Source organism: Euphorbia lathyris, chromosome 6 (assembly GCF_963576675.1).
Source record: "Euphorbia lathyris chromosome 6, ddEupLath1.1, whole genome shotgun sequence".
NCBI classification, from domain to species: domain Eukaryota; kingdom Viridiplantae; phylum Streptophyta; class Magnoliopsida; order Malpighiales; family Euphorbiaceae; genus Euphorbia; species Euphorbia lathyris.
The window spans coordinates 5,486,205-5,506,049 of record NC_088915.1 but is presented as its reverse complement, the minus strand read 5'-3'; the positions used below and the strand labels follow the sequence as shown (position 1 = coordinate 5,506,049).

Sequence of the window (19,845 nt, the reverse complement as noted above, 5' to 3'; positions counted from 1 at the left end):
GAAATATGAATTTATGCTTACAAAATCTCTTAATTTATAAATATGTTTAGAAATTTTAATTTATGCATAGAAAATCTCTTCATTTATAACTATGCTTAGAAATATTAATTTATGCTTAAAAATTGTCTTAATTTATATCTAGACTTGGAAATATTAATTTATGCTTAAGAAATCTCTTAATTTATAACTATGCTTAGAAATATTAATTTATGATTAGAAAATCTCATAAATTTATAATATTTATAATTACAATTGACTTGATTATAATTATATTTAGGAAATTAGGGTGTTATACTAAAGTTAGTAATTAAGTCTTTAAAATGGTACATTGTAATTAACTCTATGTTTTATTTAAAAATATGAAGTAAAAATGTACGATGAACTTACATTGTATAATTTATTTGTTTTATGAAGTAAGCATAGCCTTTACCCATGCATGTATATCTCGTTTTGCAAAAGAAATGGCTAGGTAAAAAATTGAAGGAGATGAAAATACAACGGGGTAGAAGTTTAGTGGAATTTAGTACAAATAAGAAAATAATTGAAGCAAAAATGTAAAAAACTATAAAATGGTGGCGTTAAATTTAGTTCATTTGGAATATGTTTGCAAGGATGATAACCCAAGACAAATAAATTTATATAGGGACATGATGCGTAGAGTTAGACAATCAATCTCATTTCGCAACATGATTATTGTAATAAGGAGAACTTTAAGTCTACTTACTAATAGTGTAATGTAATCTTATTATATTTTATTTAATGAATTAGTTTGTACTTTCTCATTATTTTGATTATATTTAGTTTAATAAATTATTTTGTACTTTATCATAATTTATCATATAGGTGTATCATACATTAAAATGGCCAATGCAAAGAGAGCAGCACAAATAATGCAACCGGGGCCAATTTTGGATGATGTTTTACACATGCAAAATATTCATAGATCCCAATTTGTATGGCAAAATGAGGTAATCAATGAAATGGAAAATAACAATAATAAAAATGTCAAAAGTAAGAAAAATATATTTAACTTAATATGATGATATGTTCTACTATGTGGTCAGGATGAAGCGAAAATATTGCGATGTCAAGTTGCTACAAACAGCCTAATGTATGCAAATGTAGACGAGAGATTGCATAATTATATACGTCGTGCGGGCTTTGAGGAAATTGTAAAGGTCGGTGGAATAAGTGTGGATTATAGCTTAATAACTGCGTTGGTTGAAAGGTGGAGACCGGAGACACACACTTTTCATCTAACAGTGGGTGAAGCCACCATTACCTTACAAGATGTTGAGGTACTGACCGGTTTACGTGTTGATGGGAATGCAGTAACTGGTAGTGCAAACTACAATTTTGCACAAACTTGTGAATTGTTATTAGGAGTTGTACCTCCCCCAAATGTTATGAGGGGAAAACAAATAAAATTAACATGGTTAGATACTCAATTTCAATACTTGCAACCTAATGCTCGTGATGATATTGTTCGATGTTATGCAAGAGCATTCCTGTTACGTGTGATCGGTGGTTTATTATTTGGAGGGAAGAATAGTGGCTATGTGCATTTCATGTGGTTGCCATTACTAAATGATTTTGATGAGGCAGGTCAATATGCATGGGGTGCAGCTACTCTAGCTCACTTGTATAGAGAAATGTGTAAAGCAACAAAACCCGATATTTTACAAATCAGTGGATGCTTACAGTTATTACAAGTGTGGGCATGTGAAAGAATTCCTAAGATTGCCCCTCGTGCACAAAATCAATTTTCAATGGATAAGTCATACTCTTTTAGGTAGATATTTAATTAAAAGTTGTTATATGTGTAACTGCTTAAATCGTTATATGTGTACTTGTTTAAATTGTAGGTGGAAAGGACCAGATAGGACATATCCGAAGCTGGCACATAATTTGAAAGCATTTCGAATTGCATTGGATCAACAACATGATGAGGTTTGGATTTTATAAATCAATTCTGAATTACATGTATCATATTCATAAATATGTTGAAGACAATTTTGTGTTATGTTGTAGATGTGCTGGGAGCCATACAATAATATGCTCGATAATTTGCCAGAATATTGCGTTGCTGGTCAATCGGTGTGGCGTTCGGTTGTACCATTAATATGTTTTAATATTATCGAATATCATCAACCTGATCGATGTCTTCGACAATTTGGTATGGATCAGCCGATTCCGGGGAATCCGATGCAGTTGCAGTCTCTCCATACTATTGAGTTACGCAATAATGTCGATGAAAAATGGGAGGTTCGACATAATGTATTCATTGAGAAGTGGAATGATCGACACAATCTACTAGCAACCACGAGGACATTAAGAGGTCCACTTGGTCCTCAATCTGAATATATGCAATGGTATGTTTTGCGGACTAGAAGGTGGATAAGTCCTACCGGAGCAACTAGGACTGCATTGGTACGTAAATGTATAAAATATTGAATGATTTAATTTATGTATATATATAATCGCAATGTGTGTTCTTATGTTTCAATTTACAGGGAGATGGTCTTCAAGCAATGTATCATTTGCCTGATGAACAAGTAAGCAGAGACGTTACTAGAGGACGATCAGCCAGTTTGATTGGAGCTCTAAATCAAGAGCATCACTTCACTGATACATATATTCCCCAACGTGCTCCCCCAACTCTTAATTTTGCAAGCGTTCCTGAGCCTGCACGTGAAGCTAAACGTAGGCGACGTACTTTTTAGGATCGTGTTGAACCAATTCCTAATCTTCCATTGCCCATCGGTATCCAACAAATTGGTCCCCCAATGTTGTATCCTATGTATGGGCAAGCTGGGTCTGAACAAGTACACCAAAGTACACCAAATCCAAGTCCACCCAAGTAGAAGTCATCTGAAGATGATTATCATCAGCAATTGTGTTCGTCATGGTGACCCCTAATTTGTCATTATTCCCAACTACGAACCTCTCAAACTCAACATACATCTCGACATTGTGATAACCTTGAATATAACTCAGTGGTCCATTTACTGGCACGAAATACTCGTTCTTATGCTAATTCTTTCATTCATTATTCTTCTCATGTATTTATTGGAAGCAGTCTTATTCAGGATGCTTCCTTAAATTTTGAATAAAGATCGGTTCTCCTTAAAAAAAATGGCTATTAGAATTTAAGATAAAGGAAACAAACAGTTTATAAACTATTAATGTTTATAACATTGTAATATTTAATTCTTTTTATATTTTGTAATATTTGCAACAATTAATTGTAGTTTATATTTTCGTTACAACGTTTATTTTTTCTATATCACTGAAACAAAGGCTGCTTAGATCGTTTAGGCGTTCAAAATCGATAATTTTTTCTGATTTTTTTGCCTAGTCTCCTATGTTTTTTCGATCCCTAACAAATTTTTGAGCATTTAGGTAGCGCCTAGATCACATAGAGTCCACTTCGTTTATCAACAAATAAAAAATACAAAATCCGATTAATGTACAATTAATCTCCAAATTATTTTTAACGGAGATACGATGGAACATCGACAAATATGTTCCATCAGAAATCACCAACACATTACCCTACATAAAATTTATCGGTTATAGATGGTGGGAAAATTTCGGCCTATATCACCAATGAATTTTATCACAGATAAAATGCTGTGGCACATAGACAAGGTAGATGCTTGCTGGTTGCGGTCGAATGTGGGAATGCGAGATGGCTACAATTAAGAGTACGTGCTATTTAGAGCGTCTCCAAAAAAACTCTTAGTCCATTCTCTAAAAATAATATAAACGATTGACTCTTAGTGATTTGAGAAGTGAGAGAGTATTGAACGGCTCTTAGTGATTTAAGGAGTCACTGAGAGGCTGTTGTAGTTGGTTTTTAACTATGTTTTCTCAAATTTTAACTTAAGAGTCAAACTAAAATATTGTTCGAGATGCTTTTAGGCGCCGTCCGATCTTGAGTTAGGCATATAAATCAATTGAGTTTGGAGAGCTTGTCGCTAGTCTAGAATTTGATTATGACTGATGGGCAATGCCCCTAGGCACTATACTGGTTTGAGAGCTGATCCCCGCTTCCCTGATGAGCTCATGGGAGGGTGAAAACCAATGAGCGTCGGAGGTGATTAAGGCTAAACTTCGATAAAGACGGAACGTCAGGATGTCACACCCGAGAAAATCTGAGTTGCAAGAATTGTTCCCATGACAAATTGGTTAGTGTTTATGCTTACTGATGATTCACCGGCAAAATTGATTCATTCACCGACTAATATGTGCAGGGCCCGCCTTGGGCCTAGGTTAGGAGTGCCCTAGCCTAAGACCCAAGGCTGGAATGGGCCCTAATTTTTTTTATTAGGGGTGTATATATGGAGTAAATTTTATTTAAAAAATATTAATATTATTAAAGTGTCCAAATAATTAATATTTTAAACTTAAAAGATCCCCAATTGATTTTTTTGAATATATATAGAGAGTTAATTTACGAATTAAACTCGTATTTGTTCTATGTCATATCCAAACTTTTGTCATTTACCTTATGTGGTATAATTTGATAACATTTGCCCCTTAAAGTATTTCCATAAGTGATATTTAACCTATTTTGGATAGAAAATTAATCGATTTGTTAATTTTTTTTTTGGTCACATGACACAATTTTTGACACGTGACAATTGATTTAATTTTTGACCATATAGATTTAGTATGTAGATAAATAAAAAAATATTTTTTTTCTTATTTATCCACGTATTAAGTCTATAAAAAAATTATTGGCAAAAAAATTAACAAACCAATTAGTTTTTTTTTATCCAAAACGAGTTAAATGTCCCCTATGGAAATACTCCAAAGGAAAATGTTATCAAATAACATCACATTATAATAGCCAAATAACAAAATTTTGGATACCACGTAGGCGGAATATAAGTTTAATCTTTAATTTAAAGAAATTGTGAAACATCCTTTTGATTTTGACTAAACACTGGTGTTTAGTGAACGTAAAATATGTACCGTATAATTATTAATAAAATACTTTTATTTATAATATATTGAAATATATTTTGATTTTTTTTATGTATAGTGTTTTTATTAAAATGACCTTTATTTATTATTCCGCCTATGACCTATAAATTATCTGGACGGTAACAAAATAATAAAATATATATTCTCAAAATTTTAGCTGGAAAGCTGAAACCAAAATTTGGATCGTTTCTGAATTATAAGGGTAATCTTAAATTTCCTCCTCTTCTTATTTTTTATTTTTCAATTACAGCAAAATAGATAGAGATATAAAATACTTGCAACCTTCTTGTCGGAACGGAAAATAGACTGAAAAAATATTGAGCTCTGTACTGGACAGTTTCCTTAAAACAAAATTTGCATGATATGAGCAATCATCTTGCGGAATACAACACCGAACTTCATCAAATTCTATCGTGTGCTAACAAATATCACTAGAATAAAAGAACAATAAAATAAGGAATAAGGTCTAAATTTGCCTCTAATATTTTTAGAAAAGTGCACATTTACCCCTAACGTATGAAATAGTGCAATTTTACGCCTAAGGTTGTCAAACAAGTTCAATTTTACCCATACAAAAGAAAATTTGAACGAACTGATTTCACAATTATTCAACTATCATATCTGATCTTCCAAATAAATTTGTGGATAAAATAAAAGCAGTTAAGTGTATTTTGATGGGCAACCTGTTTTAATAACACAATAAACATTTAATGTAGTTCTTTGTGATTAACTTGTATTTGACAGACTTAAATATTATCATCTGGGCATGTTTTTGTAACTGTGTCATTGCATAATAAATATTTTAGATATCATAATGTTTGCAAAGATCTGATGTGATAATTAAATAACGAGTTAAATGACAGTAAAAAAAAGTCCGACTAAATCTTCATTGTCTCTCAAAAATTATACACACCAAATTACCAACTTATTATAATACATTTATAGGAATTATTTGTATATCAATATGCAAAGATTGCTTTGGAATTTTATAAAAAGAGTAAAAATAGTTATATTATCAAAAGAATGATGAAACTTAAACTTTTCAACCTCCTCAAATGCTCACGGATATGACAATAGTATAAACAAAAAATTCGGATACAGTTCTTATTTGAGATGCAATTGTAAAACCATCGTCTCCTATGGATTTTAATATGCAAATATTGCTTTGGAATTTTCTCGAACGAGCAAAAATATTTACATTACCATAAAAAAATGATGAAGCTTAAACCCTTCAAGCTCCTCAAACATTCGCGGATATTACAGTATAGAAGAGAAATTATAGTACAATCATTATTTGAGATGCAACTGTTGAAACCATCATCTCTCATGACTTTTAATATGTGAAGATCGCTTTAGAATTTTATAAAAATAGCAAAAATAATGATATTACACAAAATCTCGATATTACAGTATGAAAGAGAAATTCTAGTGCAATCCTGATTTGAGATGCAACTATGAAACCATGGCTCCCATGAACTTCAATATGCGAAGATTGCTTTTGAACTTTTATGAAATGAGCAAAAATAGTGATGTTACCCAAAACGTCGATGTCAAAGTATGGAAGAGAAATTTGGGTGCAATCCTTATTTGAGATGCAACGATGAAACCATCATCTCCATGGACTTCAATATACGAAGATTGCTTTGAAATTTTATGAAAAGGGAAAAGAACAACAAAATTACCTAAAACCTCAATATCACAGTACAGAACAGAAATTCTAGTGCAATCCTTATTTGACAAACCAACTCTGAAACCATCGTCTCCCATGGACTTCCATACGTGAATATTGCTTTAAAATTTTATGAAAAAAGCAAAAACAGTTACATTACCAAAAACTCGCTATGATTAGATGTACTTACTGATGCAAAATTTCAAATCAGTAAGCGAATACAATTCTGCTCTGTTCAAAATCACATTCTATGTGCTTGGAGTAGAATTTCTTTTGGCGTGAAGTTTTTCTGGTCAACTCCATCATTCTAATACCACTGTAAATATCCGAAGAGATTTCATCTTACCAACACCACTCATTCCATAATCTTTCACTCTAACAAATTGTTGAACCTCATCTTGCAATCTCCCAATAACTTTGTTGTTGCACTTGAAAACATAGCTAATTTGTATGGAAGTTTTTTTGGGAACTTCTTTTAAAATGATGGTATTCAAAAGCATAGCTAGTGTGTGGTTTGAATAGGGGCCAAAGTTAATGTAATTTTGAGTGGTTGATGAGAAAGAGTAGATGATTTAATGCAAATCCTAAGGATCCATGACAAATTAATTAGGGATAGTAATAAATGTGGTTGTACTAATTTACAGATGGATGCCAGTAATCTTTACTTTACTGATCTTTTATTTGGATACATTAAATTATTTTTGATCATTTATATTTGGTTTTTTAAACTTTTTATGATTAAATTAGTAAGTTATGAACATCTAATTCTGTTAAAAATATGTTATTAACTTTATCTGTATTTGAAATTATTAAAAAAAATATTTTTACAGTTGAATTACGGTTTTTACAGTTTTCCTATAGTCACATTACACATCCAAAACTGCTTTCCAACAGTGAAAATACAAATTTTGAATGAAGGTGCAATGAATAACAGTCTGTTAATCGAATTCTATGTTCAAAATTAATTTTTTTGGTCATCAAAGGCTTAATGAGATAAAAAAATAAATGATCAGAGACTTAATGTATCCAAATAAAAGATCAAGGACTTAGTGAACCAAAAAATGAAAAATCAGGGACCTAATGATGCTTTTTGCCATTATAAAACGTAAATATTTTGTTCCTTATTCTGCAGCAATTGCAAATCAATTTGTTTTAAAAAAAACATATTTTTTGTGATTTAATAATAGATTTGTAAATTAATATTTAGAAATTCGACGAAAATATTTTGAATTTTTTTTGGGATAAGCTACCAAAATAGGCCTATGGTTTTTGGAGAAGTATCAATTTAGTCTCCACATACAAAATAGCACCAATATAGGCTAAATGTTTAAAAAATACTACCAATTTAGGCCTCGATAACGAAACGAGACACGTCATTGATATTACTCTGTTAAGTTCTGTCAATTGTACATGGAGGGAGAAACCAGAACTTAACGGAGTAATAGGAATGATGTGTCCAATCCGTTATTTAGGCCTAAATTGATACATTTTTTAAACGTTAAGTCTATATTGATACTATTTTGTATGTGAAACCTAAATTGATACTTCTTCAAAAATCATAGGTCTATTTTGGTACCTTATCCCTTTTTCTTCTAACTCGTACAATAAACATTATATTTTTAATTTTTTTTGCATGTCTAATCATAAGTTTATGATATGTTACTAATGAGTGATAAAATGATTTACATGTGAAGTGTAGATGAGAAGATTCATGACCGACTAGACAGTTTGATAAATTATTTCTCAAATTGGCCCAATTTGATAACACTAAGGGTAAAATTGCTCTTGGCTGTCAACGTTAGGGGTTAAATTTAGATGTTAGGGGTAAAATTGCTCTTGACTGTAAACATTAGGGGTATGTTGCACCTTATCCCTTTAGATTGGTATTGCAAATTTAACCGTTGATGACTTCAAAATAAAAAAATTCAAGAATTAATTATATTCTAAACAACTTTGATTCCTCAACTTTTTAGTTTTGATGTCATTCATATGTTGTTTGGTTAGGAGAGAGAAATATCAAAAAATGATAATTTTAAAAATAGAAATTGTAATTTCATGGTAAATTTGATACTAAACAAATTTAATTCTTAGAATTTTATATTTTGAGATTATCGACGGTCAAACTCGCAATATCAACTTAAAGCCTCTATTGTTTGTTGAAAAATATAACATTTTTCCCACTTTCTTCATAAATTTGTCTCGACTAACCTAAAATATTCTATTGACTTGTATCCTAAACATACAAACGTCGGAAAATTAGAAAAACATTTTCTTACATAATATTTTCTGATAAACAAATGTGGTCTAAAAGTCACTGATTTTGTAAATCGTTTTTTTTTTTTCAAAAAGAAACATGGGTTCCAATCTGCAAATCAATGAAACTATAGGGACCAAAAGTTAATGTAATTTGGAGTGATTGATGAGAAAGAGTAGATGATTTATAACGAAGAGAGAGAAATGGAAAGCATCCTATGCAAATACGAAGGGTCAATGACAAATTAATTTGGAATAATTTCAAAAATGAAAAAAATAACTTTAACATTTATGGATATGAACAATTTTACTCCTAACATCTAAAATTGTACAATTATATCTTTAACGTTGATAAATTTGATCAATTTAAGAAATAATTCATCAAACTGTCATTTCAATCATGAATATATCATCTACACTTCATATCCACGTCACTTTATCACGTATTAGTAACAGATCATAAACATGTGATTAGACGTGAGAAAAAAAATAAAAAGTAACAAAAATATATATTGTCTTATGTACGAGTTGGATAAAAAAATCAAATATTTCATTAAATTTATAAATATTAATCTTCAATTCTATTATTAAATCACAAAAATATGAATTTTTTTTAGAATAAACTGACATGCAATAAATAACAAAATATATGGTTTTTATAATAATATCAGAAATTTACTCAGCTTGCCAATGTTAGGTGTAAATTTTCTCTTCGCCGCTCATGTTAGGAGTAAAATTGCTCATGTTTATAAACGTTACGGATAATCTTACACCTTATCAATTTTAAAATAAGGCATGTGGTTATGTGGTTTCGTTGATTTGCATATTGATGTGTATGAGTTTTTTTTTTCGTGAAAAAATAAAGGACCGGAGTTCTCTTCCATTTGCAAATCAATTAAGTTTAGATTGAAATTACCAATTTGACTATCGATTACCTCAAAATAGAAATATTCTTCCTAGAATTGATAATATTCTAAGTAACTTTCATTTTTCAACTTTTTAATTTTAAAATCATTTATATATTATTAATTAGGATAAAAAAATTAATATTTAAAAAGGAAAAACTCTAAAAATAATGATTTTGAAAATCGAAAATGTAATTCTATAATTTTTTTATTGAAAGGCTGGGACGAGGAGAAGGCCCAACGCTGACATCCCAACTAGGTCGGCACCCCAACGAAGTGCCTCAACCAAACCCGAAAGAACAAAAAATGAAAAAACAAAGAGGAAATTAAAAGAAACGAACGTGAGCTACATTACAAAGGTCCTCAAAAATAAAGGGTTGGCAGAATGCAGGTGCCACACTCCACCAAATCAGATTTGCTGCCGTGTTGCCAAATCTCGCTAGACTATCTGCCGCCTGGTTTCCTTCGCGGTAAATATGGACAATTCTGAAATTCATAAGCGCACATCGAGCTAGCCCCTGAAGCCATTCCTGTCGAACCTGGCAGGGGACCCTTACATCCTTGCCCATAAACAAGTTAACCACGTAAGCGGAATCAGACTCCACCCAAAGGCTATGCCACTCTCTCTCCCAGGCTGACTCAATTGCAAAAATAACAGCTTTAAGTTCAGCGATGTTCGTGGAGCAAATATTGACGCTGAACGCAAAACAGCCTTTGACAAAGCCTCTAGTATTGCGGAAAACACCCCCAGCACCCGCCTGACCCGTTGAACCACTGGCTGATCCCTTCAGTATTTACCTGTAGCCACCCAGCTGGCGGCGGCACCCATCTAACAATCTTCTAGTCTGGCTCCGGCGGCAGCCTATTCCACGCAGCAGTTCCGCCACCAGTAGATACTTCTGAAATGTATGAAAACATGCGGGCAACTAACCTTTGGATTGAAGGGAGCTCGTCCTCAAAGACGACTTTATTTCTAATGTGCCAGATATACCAAGCACACGTGATTAGCGCCACCAGCCAATCCCGACGCCTGCTACGCGGAACGTTGAGCTTAAGCAGATCAGTAAATGAACTTACCACCTACAGATTGATTAGAACCCCGAAGTGCCTCCCAACGGCAGCCCATAGCAAGGAAGAAACCGAGCAAATAGCAAACAAATGATCGAAGGTTTCCTCGCATTCCTTACACAGCTCACATCTGGAAGCCAAAGAAAAACCACAGACCTTAAGGGTGGTTTGAACTGAGAGTCTGTTGTGCAACATCAACCAACAGGTGGCAGATCTGCGGGGCGGGATGAACGGCTTCCAAATAATATGACCCCATTCCTTGGTCCCGACCGGCGCAATTGAATCATAAAGGTTCTTAGCATTTAGACTACCGGACTCCGAGACAGTCCAGACACAAGTATCCCCCTCGTCAAGCCCCTGTTTAACCTGCAGAATTCTTTCTTGAATGTGCGGAGGAAGACCATCAATGTTGGTCCAGGAACCTTCAGCGCGAAAGCTGCTTATAGGCTCCATGGGAGACCGCTGCCCAACTGAGGGAATTGCGAGCTGGTCGGCGATGGTCGGATGAATCCACGCATCCGTCTAGAAATTCAACCTCGAATCCTCTCCGAACCACCATCTGGCCTTTTCTCTAATACTGGTAAAAATGGACCGACATGATATCCAAACTGAAGAGTTCATGATATATTGTTTGGGCTGACCTGATGCTGTTAGGAAGCGTGTGCGAAGAGTTCTGGCAATGAAAGAGCGACCCTGCAAGAGTTCCCAACCAAACTTTCCCAGCAAAGCATAATTGAAACGACTCAATTCCTTAATCCCAAGACCCCCTCCATCCTTGTGTGTGCAACAGATTGACCATTGTACAACCACAAGCTTCCGCAGATCACGGTTTTCGGTCCAGAGAAAGTTTCTGATCGCCCGGTTAATAGTTTTCAGTAAATTCACAGGCCATTTGTATATAAGCATAGAGTGAATGAGCGCACCAGTTAGTGCCGAGTGAACCAAAGTTAGTCTTCCCGCGAAAGACAAGGACTGACCCTTCCATAAACTGAACTTGGACATGAATCTATCCGTAATTGGCTGTAAAAATCTGCTTTTTGGAGCCCCGATAAATAAGGGGACCCCAAGATAAATGAAGGGTGGGTCTGCAACCCGCGCACCAATTAGCGCAGCGAGCCTGGATCTCCTACGGCTCCCAATATGACTCCCAAAAAAGACTTCCGTTTTCTCCCAATTCACCACCTGCCCTGAGATAGCTGCATACAAATGAAATATATCCCTGACACACTTCATATTTCTAACTGAGGCTTTCCCAAAGAGCATCATGTCATCGGCGTATAACAGACGAGACGGAAAATTAGCGCCTATGTGTAAGCCATAGGCGCGAAAGTACCTTGTTCCTCAAGCCTGTAGAGCCATCGACTGAAAAAATCCTCCGCAATGCCGAATAGAATAGGAGATAGAGGGTCCCCTTGGCGAACCCCACAGGAACAGCCAAAGTAGCCTTTTGCGCTGCCCCCAAGCATAATGGATATTTTTGCTGAGCTCAAGATCTCTAAAATCCAGTCACGAAAACGGAGAGAAAATCCGAAAGCTTCCATAACCGCCAACAGGAAATTCCAATCGAGCGTATCAAATGCCTTTTGAATATATATTTTGAGAGCCATATTACCCCCAAAGCAGCGTTTTCCCATCATATTTATCCCTTCTGAGGCTGCAGCAATGCAGTGATGAATACTTCTTCCCTGAATGAACCTGAACTGATTACTAGATACAATTTTTTCAGCCACCGGAGCTAGCCTGTCAGCCAGAATCTTAGCAATAATCTTGTAATTAAAGTTACTCATAGCAATAGGTCTGAACTGCGCGATGTTAGTGGCACCGTTAACCTTTGGGAGGAGCACCATAAGGCTGGAGTTCATGCCAGGGAAAACACAACCCGTATCAAAAAAGCTGGTAACCATATCACAAACATCCCGGCCCACAATGTCCCAGAAATGCTGATAAAAAAATCCCTCCAAACCCGTCCGGGCCCGGCGCGCTATCCTGATTCATACTGAACACTGCAGTTCTAATCTCATCAGCAATCCTTCATTATCCTCCACCGAAAGCTTTGCGGGAATAGTATCAGTAATGACACTCATGTCCATCGGCTGCGAATTACCTATAAACAGAGTGGTATAAAAATCAATCACATGCTGAGAGATGCAGTTTTCATCACTCGTAAGCACCCCGTCGATCGTGAGCGTAGAAAGGTTAGCCTGAACCTTCTTAATTTTTGCCGCTCTATGGAAAAAAGACGAATTGCGGTCCCCAGCAGAAAGCCACTGCACCCTACTATGATCCCTGAAGAAAAGCTCATACCGGTAAAGCTGCAGATCAAGTTCGGCCTGTGCCTGGGCTTCTTGAACCTGCCTTTCCCTATCAAAACCATGTTCAGAAATCTCCGACTGAACCTGTTCTAGATGAATCTTAGCCTTAGCAATGTTGGCATCCACCATGCCAAACACCTCCTTGTTCCAATTCCGAAGGATTGGGCGGAGCGTCTTCAATTTGTGCCACAAAAGCTGACCAGGAGGTAATGAGATGTGAGAGTTGCACCAATGATCCGCCACCACTTCTCGAAGAGCAGGATGCGTCGTCCACATTGAAAGAAAACGGAATCTGGATTTCCGAATTAAACCGACCTCACAAGAGACCAAGACCGGACAGTGATCTGAATGGTGTCTCGGGAGGGCGGAGCAGCGAATGGTGTCCCAAGAGTCAACAAAACATTCATTCACTAAGGCTCTATCAAGCCTGCTTTCGACATGGGCTTCCCCAAGCCTTCCATTTGTCCATGTGTATTCCAACCCGGTAGTTTCAACGTCAATTAACCTTCCATTGTTGATGAACCCACGAAAGTCACTGCATGATCTGCTAGAAGGCCCTCTCCCTGTTTTTTCATGACCTCTGGTGATGGCGTTGAAATCACCTACAACAAGCCAGGCGCTACCCCCCACTATAAGCCAACAACGAATCCCAGAGCTCCCTTCTATGAATTGCAGAAGTACTGCCATAAACGAATGAAACAATGCATCCCGTTCCTCCATATTGAATAGTGATATGTTGTTCCTGCTCCATAAGAACAAGGCTCTGCACAACAGTACTGATTCTTTCAAACAACCAAATAGACCCCTGCTCATTATTAGCAATTAACTGAAGACCCAAAGAAAGCCAAAAGGGAAAGTCAATTCTGTCAAAAGAGACTTTAGGTTCAGCCAGACAAACCAAATCCAGGTGATTAATATTACAAATAAGCTTCAAGGCGCGACGGGTGCGAGGGTTGCTAATCCTCCTGCAGTTCCAGAAGAGAGCTATCATTGATAGCGGATTGGCGGCCGGCTATGCCTTTTAGAGCGTGATTGACTTAGTGGTTTGTGCTTTTCTGTTTATGGGTGACCAACGACCATTCTGCTGTCCCATCCGACTTCTGAGCCTCATCCTCCTCAACTTGCCTAGCTTGCCGTTTTTGAGCCTTCCAGATTTGGTCGGTCCAAACGGGCATCTCAGAGTTGGTGCTAATGGGATTGCAGATTGCTTCCGGAATCAGAAGCCGAGTTGGGCCTTCCGAATCAGAATTAACCCTACTACCATCCTCACTGTAATCCCTCCACGGCTTAGTCATATCAAACTCGTTTGCTTTTACCTGATCTGATAAACTAGAGCTGTAGATAACCATTTGTAGCTCATTTTGTTTCTCTTGTGGAGGCTGCACAGTGGCGTGTTCCTGGTTATTCAACAGCTTTTCATTCCTGTCTGAACCACTATTTTGCTTCGCGGTCTGCCTATGCTGCTTCTGCACATCAAACCTTATATTGCGTCTGCATTGCACAGTCGAGTGACCAATAGCGGAACAGATCGCACAAAGCGGCGGGAGGTGCTCATATTCTAGGTAAACCCATTGTTTATGAGAATTGGTATCCACTCTAACCTTTGACTGTATGTCTCCGGACAGATCAACATCAATTAAGACCCGCGCATAGTGACCAAATTCACCATTCACAGTATTGTGATCAAAACGAATAGGAATTCCAACAGCCCTAGCGATACTAGCAAGTATTCGAGTATCCCAAAACTCCCAAGGTAAATTATAGAAGCGGACCCATACCTGAGCAGAGGTTGATTTGTGAGAGTCGGGGTTGAAACCTGGCATCCAGGGTGTGAACCTCATAATGCCTGGCTTGAGCGGAATGGCTCCCATACTCCATACCGTTTGTAATGTCGCCGCGTCTGGCATGATGATGTGATAGAAGCCTTTCCCCAGTGAAATAAGCTTCCAGTCCATTGAGCGCTTCCGGATTTTGTTAAGATGTTGTTTCAAATCGACCTGCTTCCAGGGTCTATCGCCGTGGCGAGAGAAATTCGCCCAATTACAGAGTGCTCAAAGGACTTCACCCGTTCATCATAAATAGCTTGCTGGATGCGGATTGCCTTGAAACCCCCTTCCTCCGAGACCACAGGAGGCGGCGAAGACGGAGGCACTGTGGTGGGGATGGCTTGCTGGACCACCGAAGCGAAAGACGGCCGAGTCGCAGGTTGAGGGGCGGGCTGCTCGGGGCCCATCATTGATTTTGCAAAGGAGTTTCGATCAAAAAGGTGGGCGATGTCAAAGGTTGCAGACGCCATGCCCGGAGATCAAGCGCAGGTAGGGGACGGAGGTGAGCGGAGGTGACGACTAGGTCATCATTTTCCCCGGCCTTTAATTTCAGAAAATTTGGTAGTTCAATTGTAATATCTACACAGTCAAAAATTTAATTCTATAATAAATATGGTGGTAGTAAACAAATTTAATTTAAAAAATTATATTTTAAAGTCATCAGCAATTAAATTGACAATATCAACTTAAAAATAACTGATTTTATAAATGTGTGAGAACCGCAATCCTTTTAAAAAAAATAGACATTCATGTGCAAATATGGATATAAACAGGGCAGGACGAGACGAGGAATGCATTCCTCATTCCCCGATGAGTCGGGCATTTTCCATCCTCGTCTCTGCGAGTTAAACGAAGACAGATTTGTTCTCATCCCCGTCCTGTGGGGATCCCCATTGTCCATTTACAGATGTTCCACAAACTTTTTCCTCATTCTCATTCTGCATTCCTGAGGAACTGTTTATGCCTTCAACTTTTAAAAATAAGTAGCTAATAATACCAAACATAAATAATCGTTCTCAAATTTACTAAACCACTAAAAACAGAAAATTGAAAATAATCAGTCACCTAATTAAAATGTACTTAAATCATCCAAAAAAAATCAATTATGAATAGTCAGGGATCCCCCATCAGAGATTAACGGGGCAGGAAAAGGAATTCCTTTTCCTATCCCCACCCATTCATTGGGAAAAAAAAACTATTCTCATTCCCGTCCTATGAGATTTTTTTATCAGAGATCTTCGTCTCTATTTAGGCGGGTCGCGAATAAGGACAAAGAATCCCTGCTCCATTTACATCGGTATGTGCAAATCAGTAAAAAAGATAGATTGATTAATTTTAAAAGTTTCCATATGGGTTAAGGTGCAAAAATACCTCTAACGTTTTGGGTTAGGAGCAATTTTATCCATAACGTCTAAAATTATGCAATTTTACCCCTAACATTTTGGGTTAGGAGCAATTTTACTCATAACGTTGGTAGCTAAAAACAATTTTGCCCATAATATTGATAATTTGGATCTATTTCAGACAATATTATAAAACATATATATTTTTGTTCCTTATTATGCACCAATTGCATATCAGTTAGTTCTATAAAAAAATGTTATATTTTTATAATTTAATAATAGAATTAGAGATTAATATTTATAAATTCGATGATTTTTTTTAATTTCTTTATCCAGTTTGTACAAAAGACAGTATGTTTTTTTTATTGTTTCACATCTTAATATATGTTTGTGATTTGTTAATGATAAAATAACGCATACATGAAGTATAGATGATTAGATTTGATAACTTGGAGAAAAATCCTTGATCGGAGCACTTCCCTGTGAGGCGCCGTTGGGATCGGCCGGGGACACTCCGATGCCAAAGTCAGTACGAGGAACAAGAGAGCAAACTGAATTGACAAAGGTTGTGAGAATGTGTACCTTGATAGCCTAGGGATGTAGGCTATATATAGCTAGGAAGTCGTAACCTTCACCAACTAGAAGGTCTCCATTAATGCTCCATTAATGGCGGTTACAGGTTATCTTTAACCTGGCGGTTAGCTAATTGATAGCCCATTAATGGTCTTTATGGCCGAGTCGGCGGTTAGCCGTTACTGTGATGAATCAGGTGAAAGAGGAGATTCGCCTCATAGGTTCACCAGCGGATCTCACTGAGCTGAACCGTGGAGATCCGCCATCCGGTTCTCCTTGCGGCGTTCTCAAGGTGAATATCCCTTTTGGTCCTTGGGATAATATTCTTTGATCCGTCAAGGCGTATGTACGCTCTCCTTGAGAGCTATGGCGGGTCTCCGCTACTCGCTCTCATCGGGCGTATCTCGTTATGGCGTATCTCGCCATGGTCCACGTGATGTGGCATAATGCTAGAAACTCCTTCCTTTTTCTCATTATTTGCATATTCGCCCCTGCATTAATTATCATTAATTCCACATTAATCATGTATAAATATCTCTTTTAGAAGGAATAATGGTTTGCCATTATTTCTATTAATTTTCCCTTATTCCTTATTCAAGAATAATTTGGGTTGTTATCAGAAGCCCCCCCTAAAGGTATAAAAAGCTCTTTAGGGCTGTTTAAATGGTGTTTTATTTTTCTATCTTGGAAGAAAGTGGACCCGCCCTAGATGGGGGATCATATATGGAAATGATGCGCCTTTTGGGGCTTCCTTATGCGGGATCTTATGAACAAGATCCGCCCTATGTGGGATCATATACGGATATGATGCACTTTTAGGGGCTTTTGATTCCTTGTGGATAGGTGGCCAACCGTATCCATTGTTATCCTCTAGGGGTTTCTTGAAAGTTATATTTCCTTTAGAAAGGGAATAACCCGCCCTTTATGGGACCATTTGTTCCTACTGCATAGGATTATGATTCGCCTTAGGGACTTTTTTTCTTTAGTTCTGCCATATTGAGGAGAATGACCCGCCCTTAGGGATCAGTAAGAATGATCAGCCATTTAGGGACTTTTGTGCACTTTGTTATTTCTATGATGAAGACGTGAATTCATTACTTTGATGAAGACGAGGCTTCATTGTTTGGAGATGAAGACGAGGCTTCACTACTTGGATGAAGACGAGGCTTCATTATTTGGAGATGAAGACGAGGCTTCATTATTTGGAGATGAAGACTAGGCTTCATTACTTGGATGAACCCTTTGCTTTCCAGAACTATTTTTACTAATGCATTATATCTTTTAGCAAGTAATTTTCTAGAATCTGGTTTAGGATTTCTCTGATTGTTTAGGGTAGGTGGCCAGTCGTACCCCAATGTGTGAACCTTTGTGAAAGTTTGAAGCTGTTCTATTCCTTCTAGAGGAAGTAAAGTTGCCTAGGGGATCAACTTGCTACCTATCTTTGAGGTGAAGCGATCCGCCCGTAGGACTTGTGAACCCTTCTTTAGGAAGGGAGTGAGAGAGTGTAAAGTCCTTGCGTCCAAGGAATGTTTTAACTCTTTCTCGAATGGTGATCATCTAAAGATGGATCCGCCCATGAGAGTGTTCTCCTATCTTTGAGGAGAAAGTTGAGGGTGTAATGATCTCATGTTTGAGACGATTTTAACCCGCTTTTGATGGTGGTCAATCCTTTTCCTATCTTTGAGGAGAGAGTTGAGTTCATTTGAAAGCTCCTGAGGGTCTGTGCTTCTTATCTTTATGGAAAGGGGATCCGCCCGTGATGGGATCAATTGTCCTATCTTTGAGGTAATTGATCCACCTATGGAACTTTTCATTCGCCAGCCACTGGGCGTATATCAGCACTAAAAGCTAGGAAAATGAATATAAGAAGTATGGCGAGAAAGAATAAATTATAAAATATATAGGATACTATAACAGTTTAATGCACATATAAGAATACGTAAAAATACTGATTTTTAGGCCTATGGTTCCATCTTTTCTAAGCAACTAGAACCGCATCCTCAATGATGTTTAACTTATGAGTAATCATATCTGGGCTTACTCCTGTGGGGATCTCATTCTCCTATGCAAATAGGCTTTCAAACTCAATGAGAACTTTCGTAACATCCTCCTTGATCTCGGGTTTTAATCCTTTGGCGATCCGCACCCGCTTTCCATCAGCAATAAGGAGCGTTTCTGTGTCGCCCAAAGCTGTAGTGACAAGTTAATATTTCTCACCTTCGTCCTCTTTGGATTGTGGGCGGATTGATAGTGATGTTGAGTATAAGTCTCTTTAGCCACCTTTTGGTTCCCGCTAATCATTACTCCTCCTTTGTTGGTGGGAATGTACATTGTCATACGACGGATGGAAATTAGGGTTGCAACCTCTGAGATGAACGGCTGCCCAATAATGATGTTATAAGCTGATTGTCCATTCATAATAGAGAACTCCAGATCACCAATCCACGCTTGATCATCATCCGCCAGCTTGCATTCCAAAGTTACATGGTCCTTGGTCCGGATAGTGTGACCTGTCACTCCCATGATGTCAACAATGGTTGTTTCTATTTGGATCGGATCAACCTTTAGTTTGGCGAATGCACCTATGGTGATGACATTGCGAGAACTGTCCGTGTCTTTACTCGCTTTATTTTATCTCCCATCCTTCAATTGTCAACGCATCTGTATGTGGAGAGATTAGTGGACCTGTTTCTGCAAAAGGGGCAATTGAGGGATATTTTATCCAGAACGGATATTTTTTCTTTTTCCACGGGTGGCTGATACACTGGTCCATCTGCTATGACATTAATGACACTTTTGAATTTATTTTTGGGATCTGTCTTCTGCTTGTCATCTTGTTATTTGTTATTCTGGACAAAGCTATCTAGTTTGCCAGCTCCCAGCAAGCTTCAGTATGGTGGCCAA

The 19,845-nt window shown here is 37.0% G+C and overlaps 1 protein-coding gene across 1 annotated transcript; it reads left to right on the top strand.

Moving 5' to 3' along the window:
• The first annotated feature begins 849 nt into the window (after positions 1–849).
• On the top strand, positions 850–1,880 carry LOC136231932 (serine/threonine-protein phosphatase 7 long form homolog). Its single transcript, XM_066020959.1, has 2 exons — positions 850–968; positions 1,065–1,880. Exons 1-2 carry the CDS (start codon positions 861–863, stop codon positions 1,794–1,796), a joined length of 840 nt encoding a protein of 279 aa, XP_065877031.1. The 5' UTR covers positions 850–860; the 3' UTR covers positions 1,797–1,880.
• Positions 1,881–19,845: the final 17,965 nt, after the last annotated feature.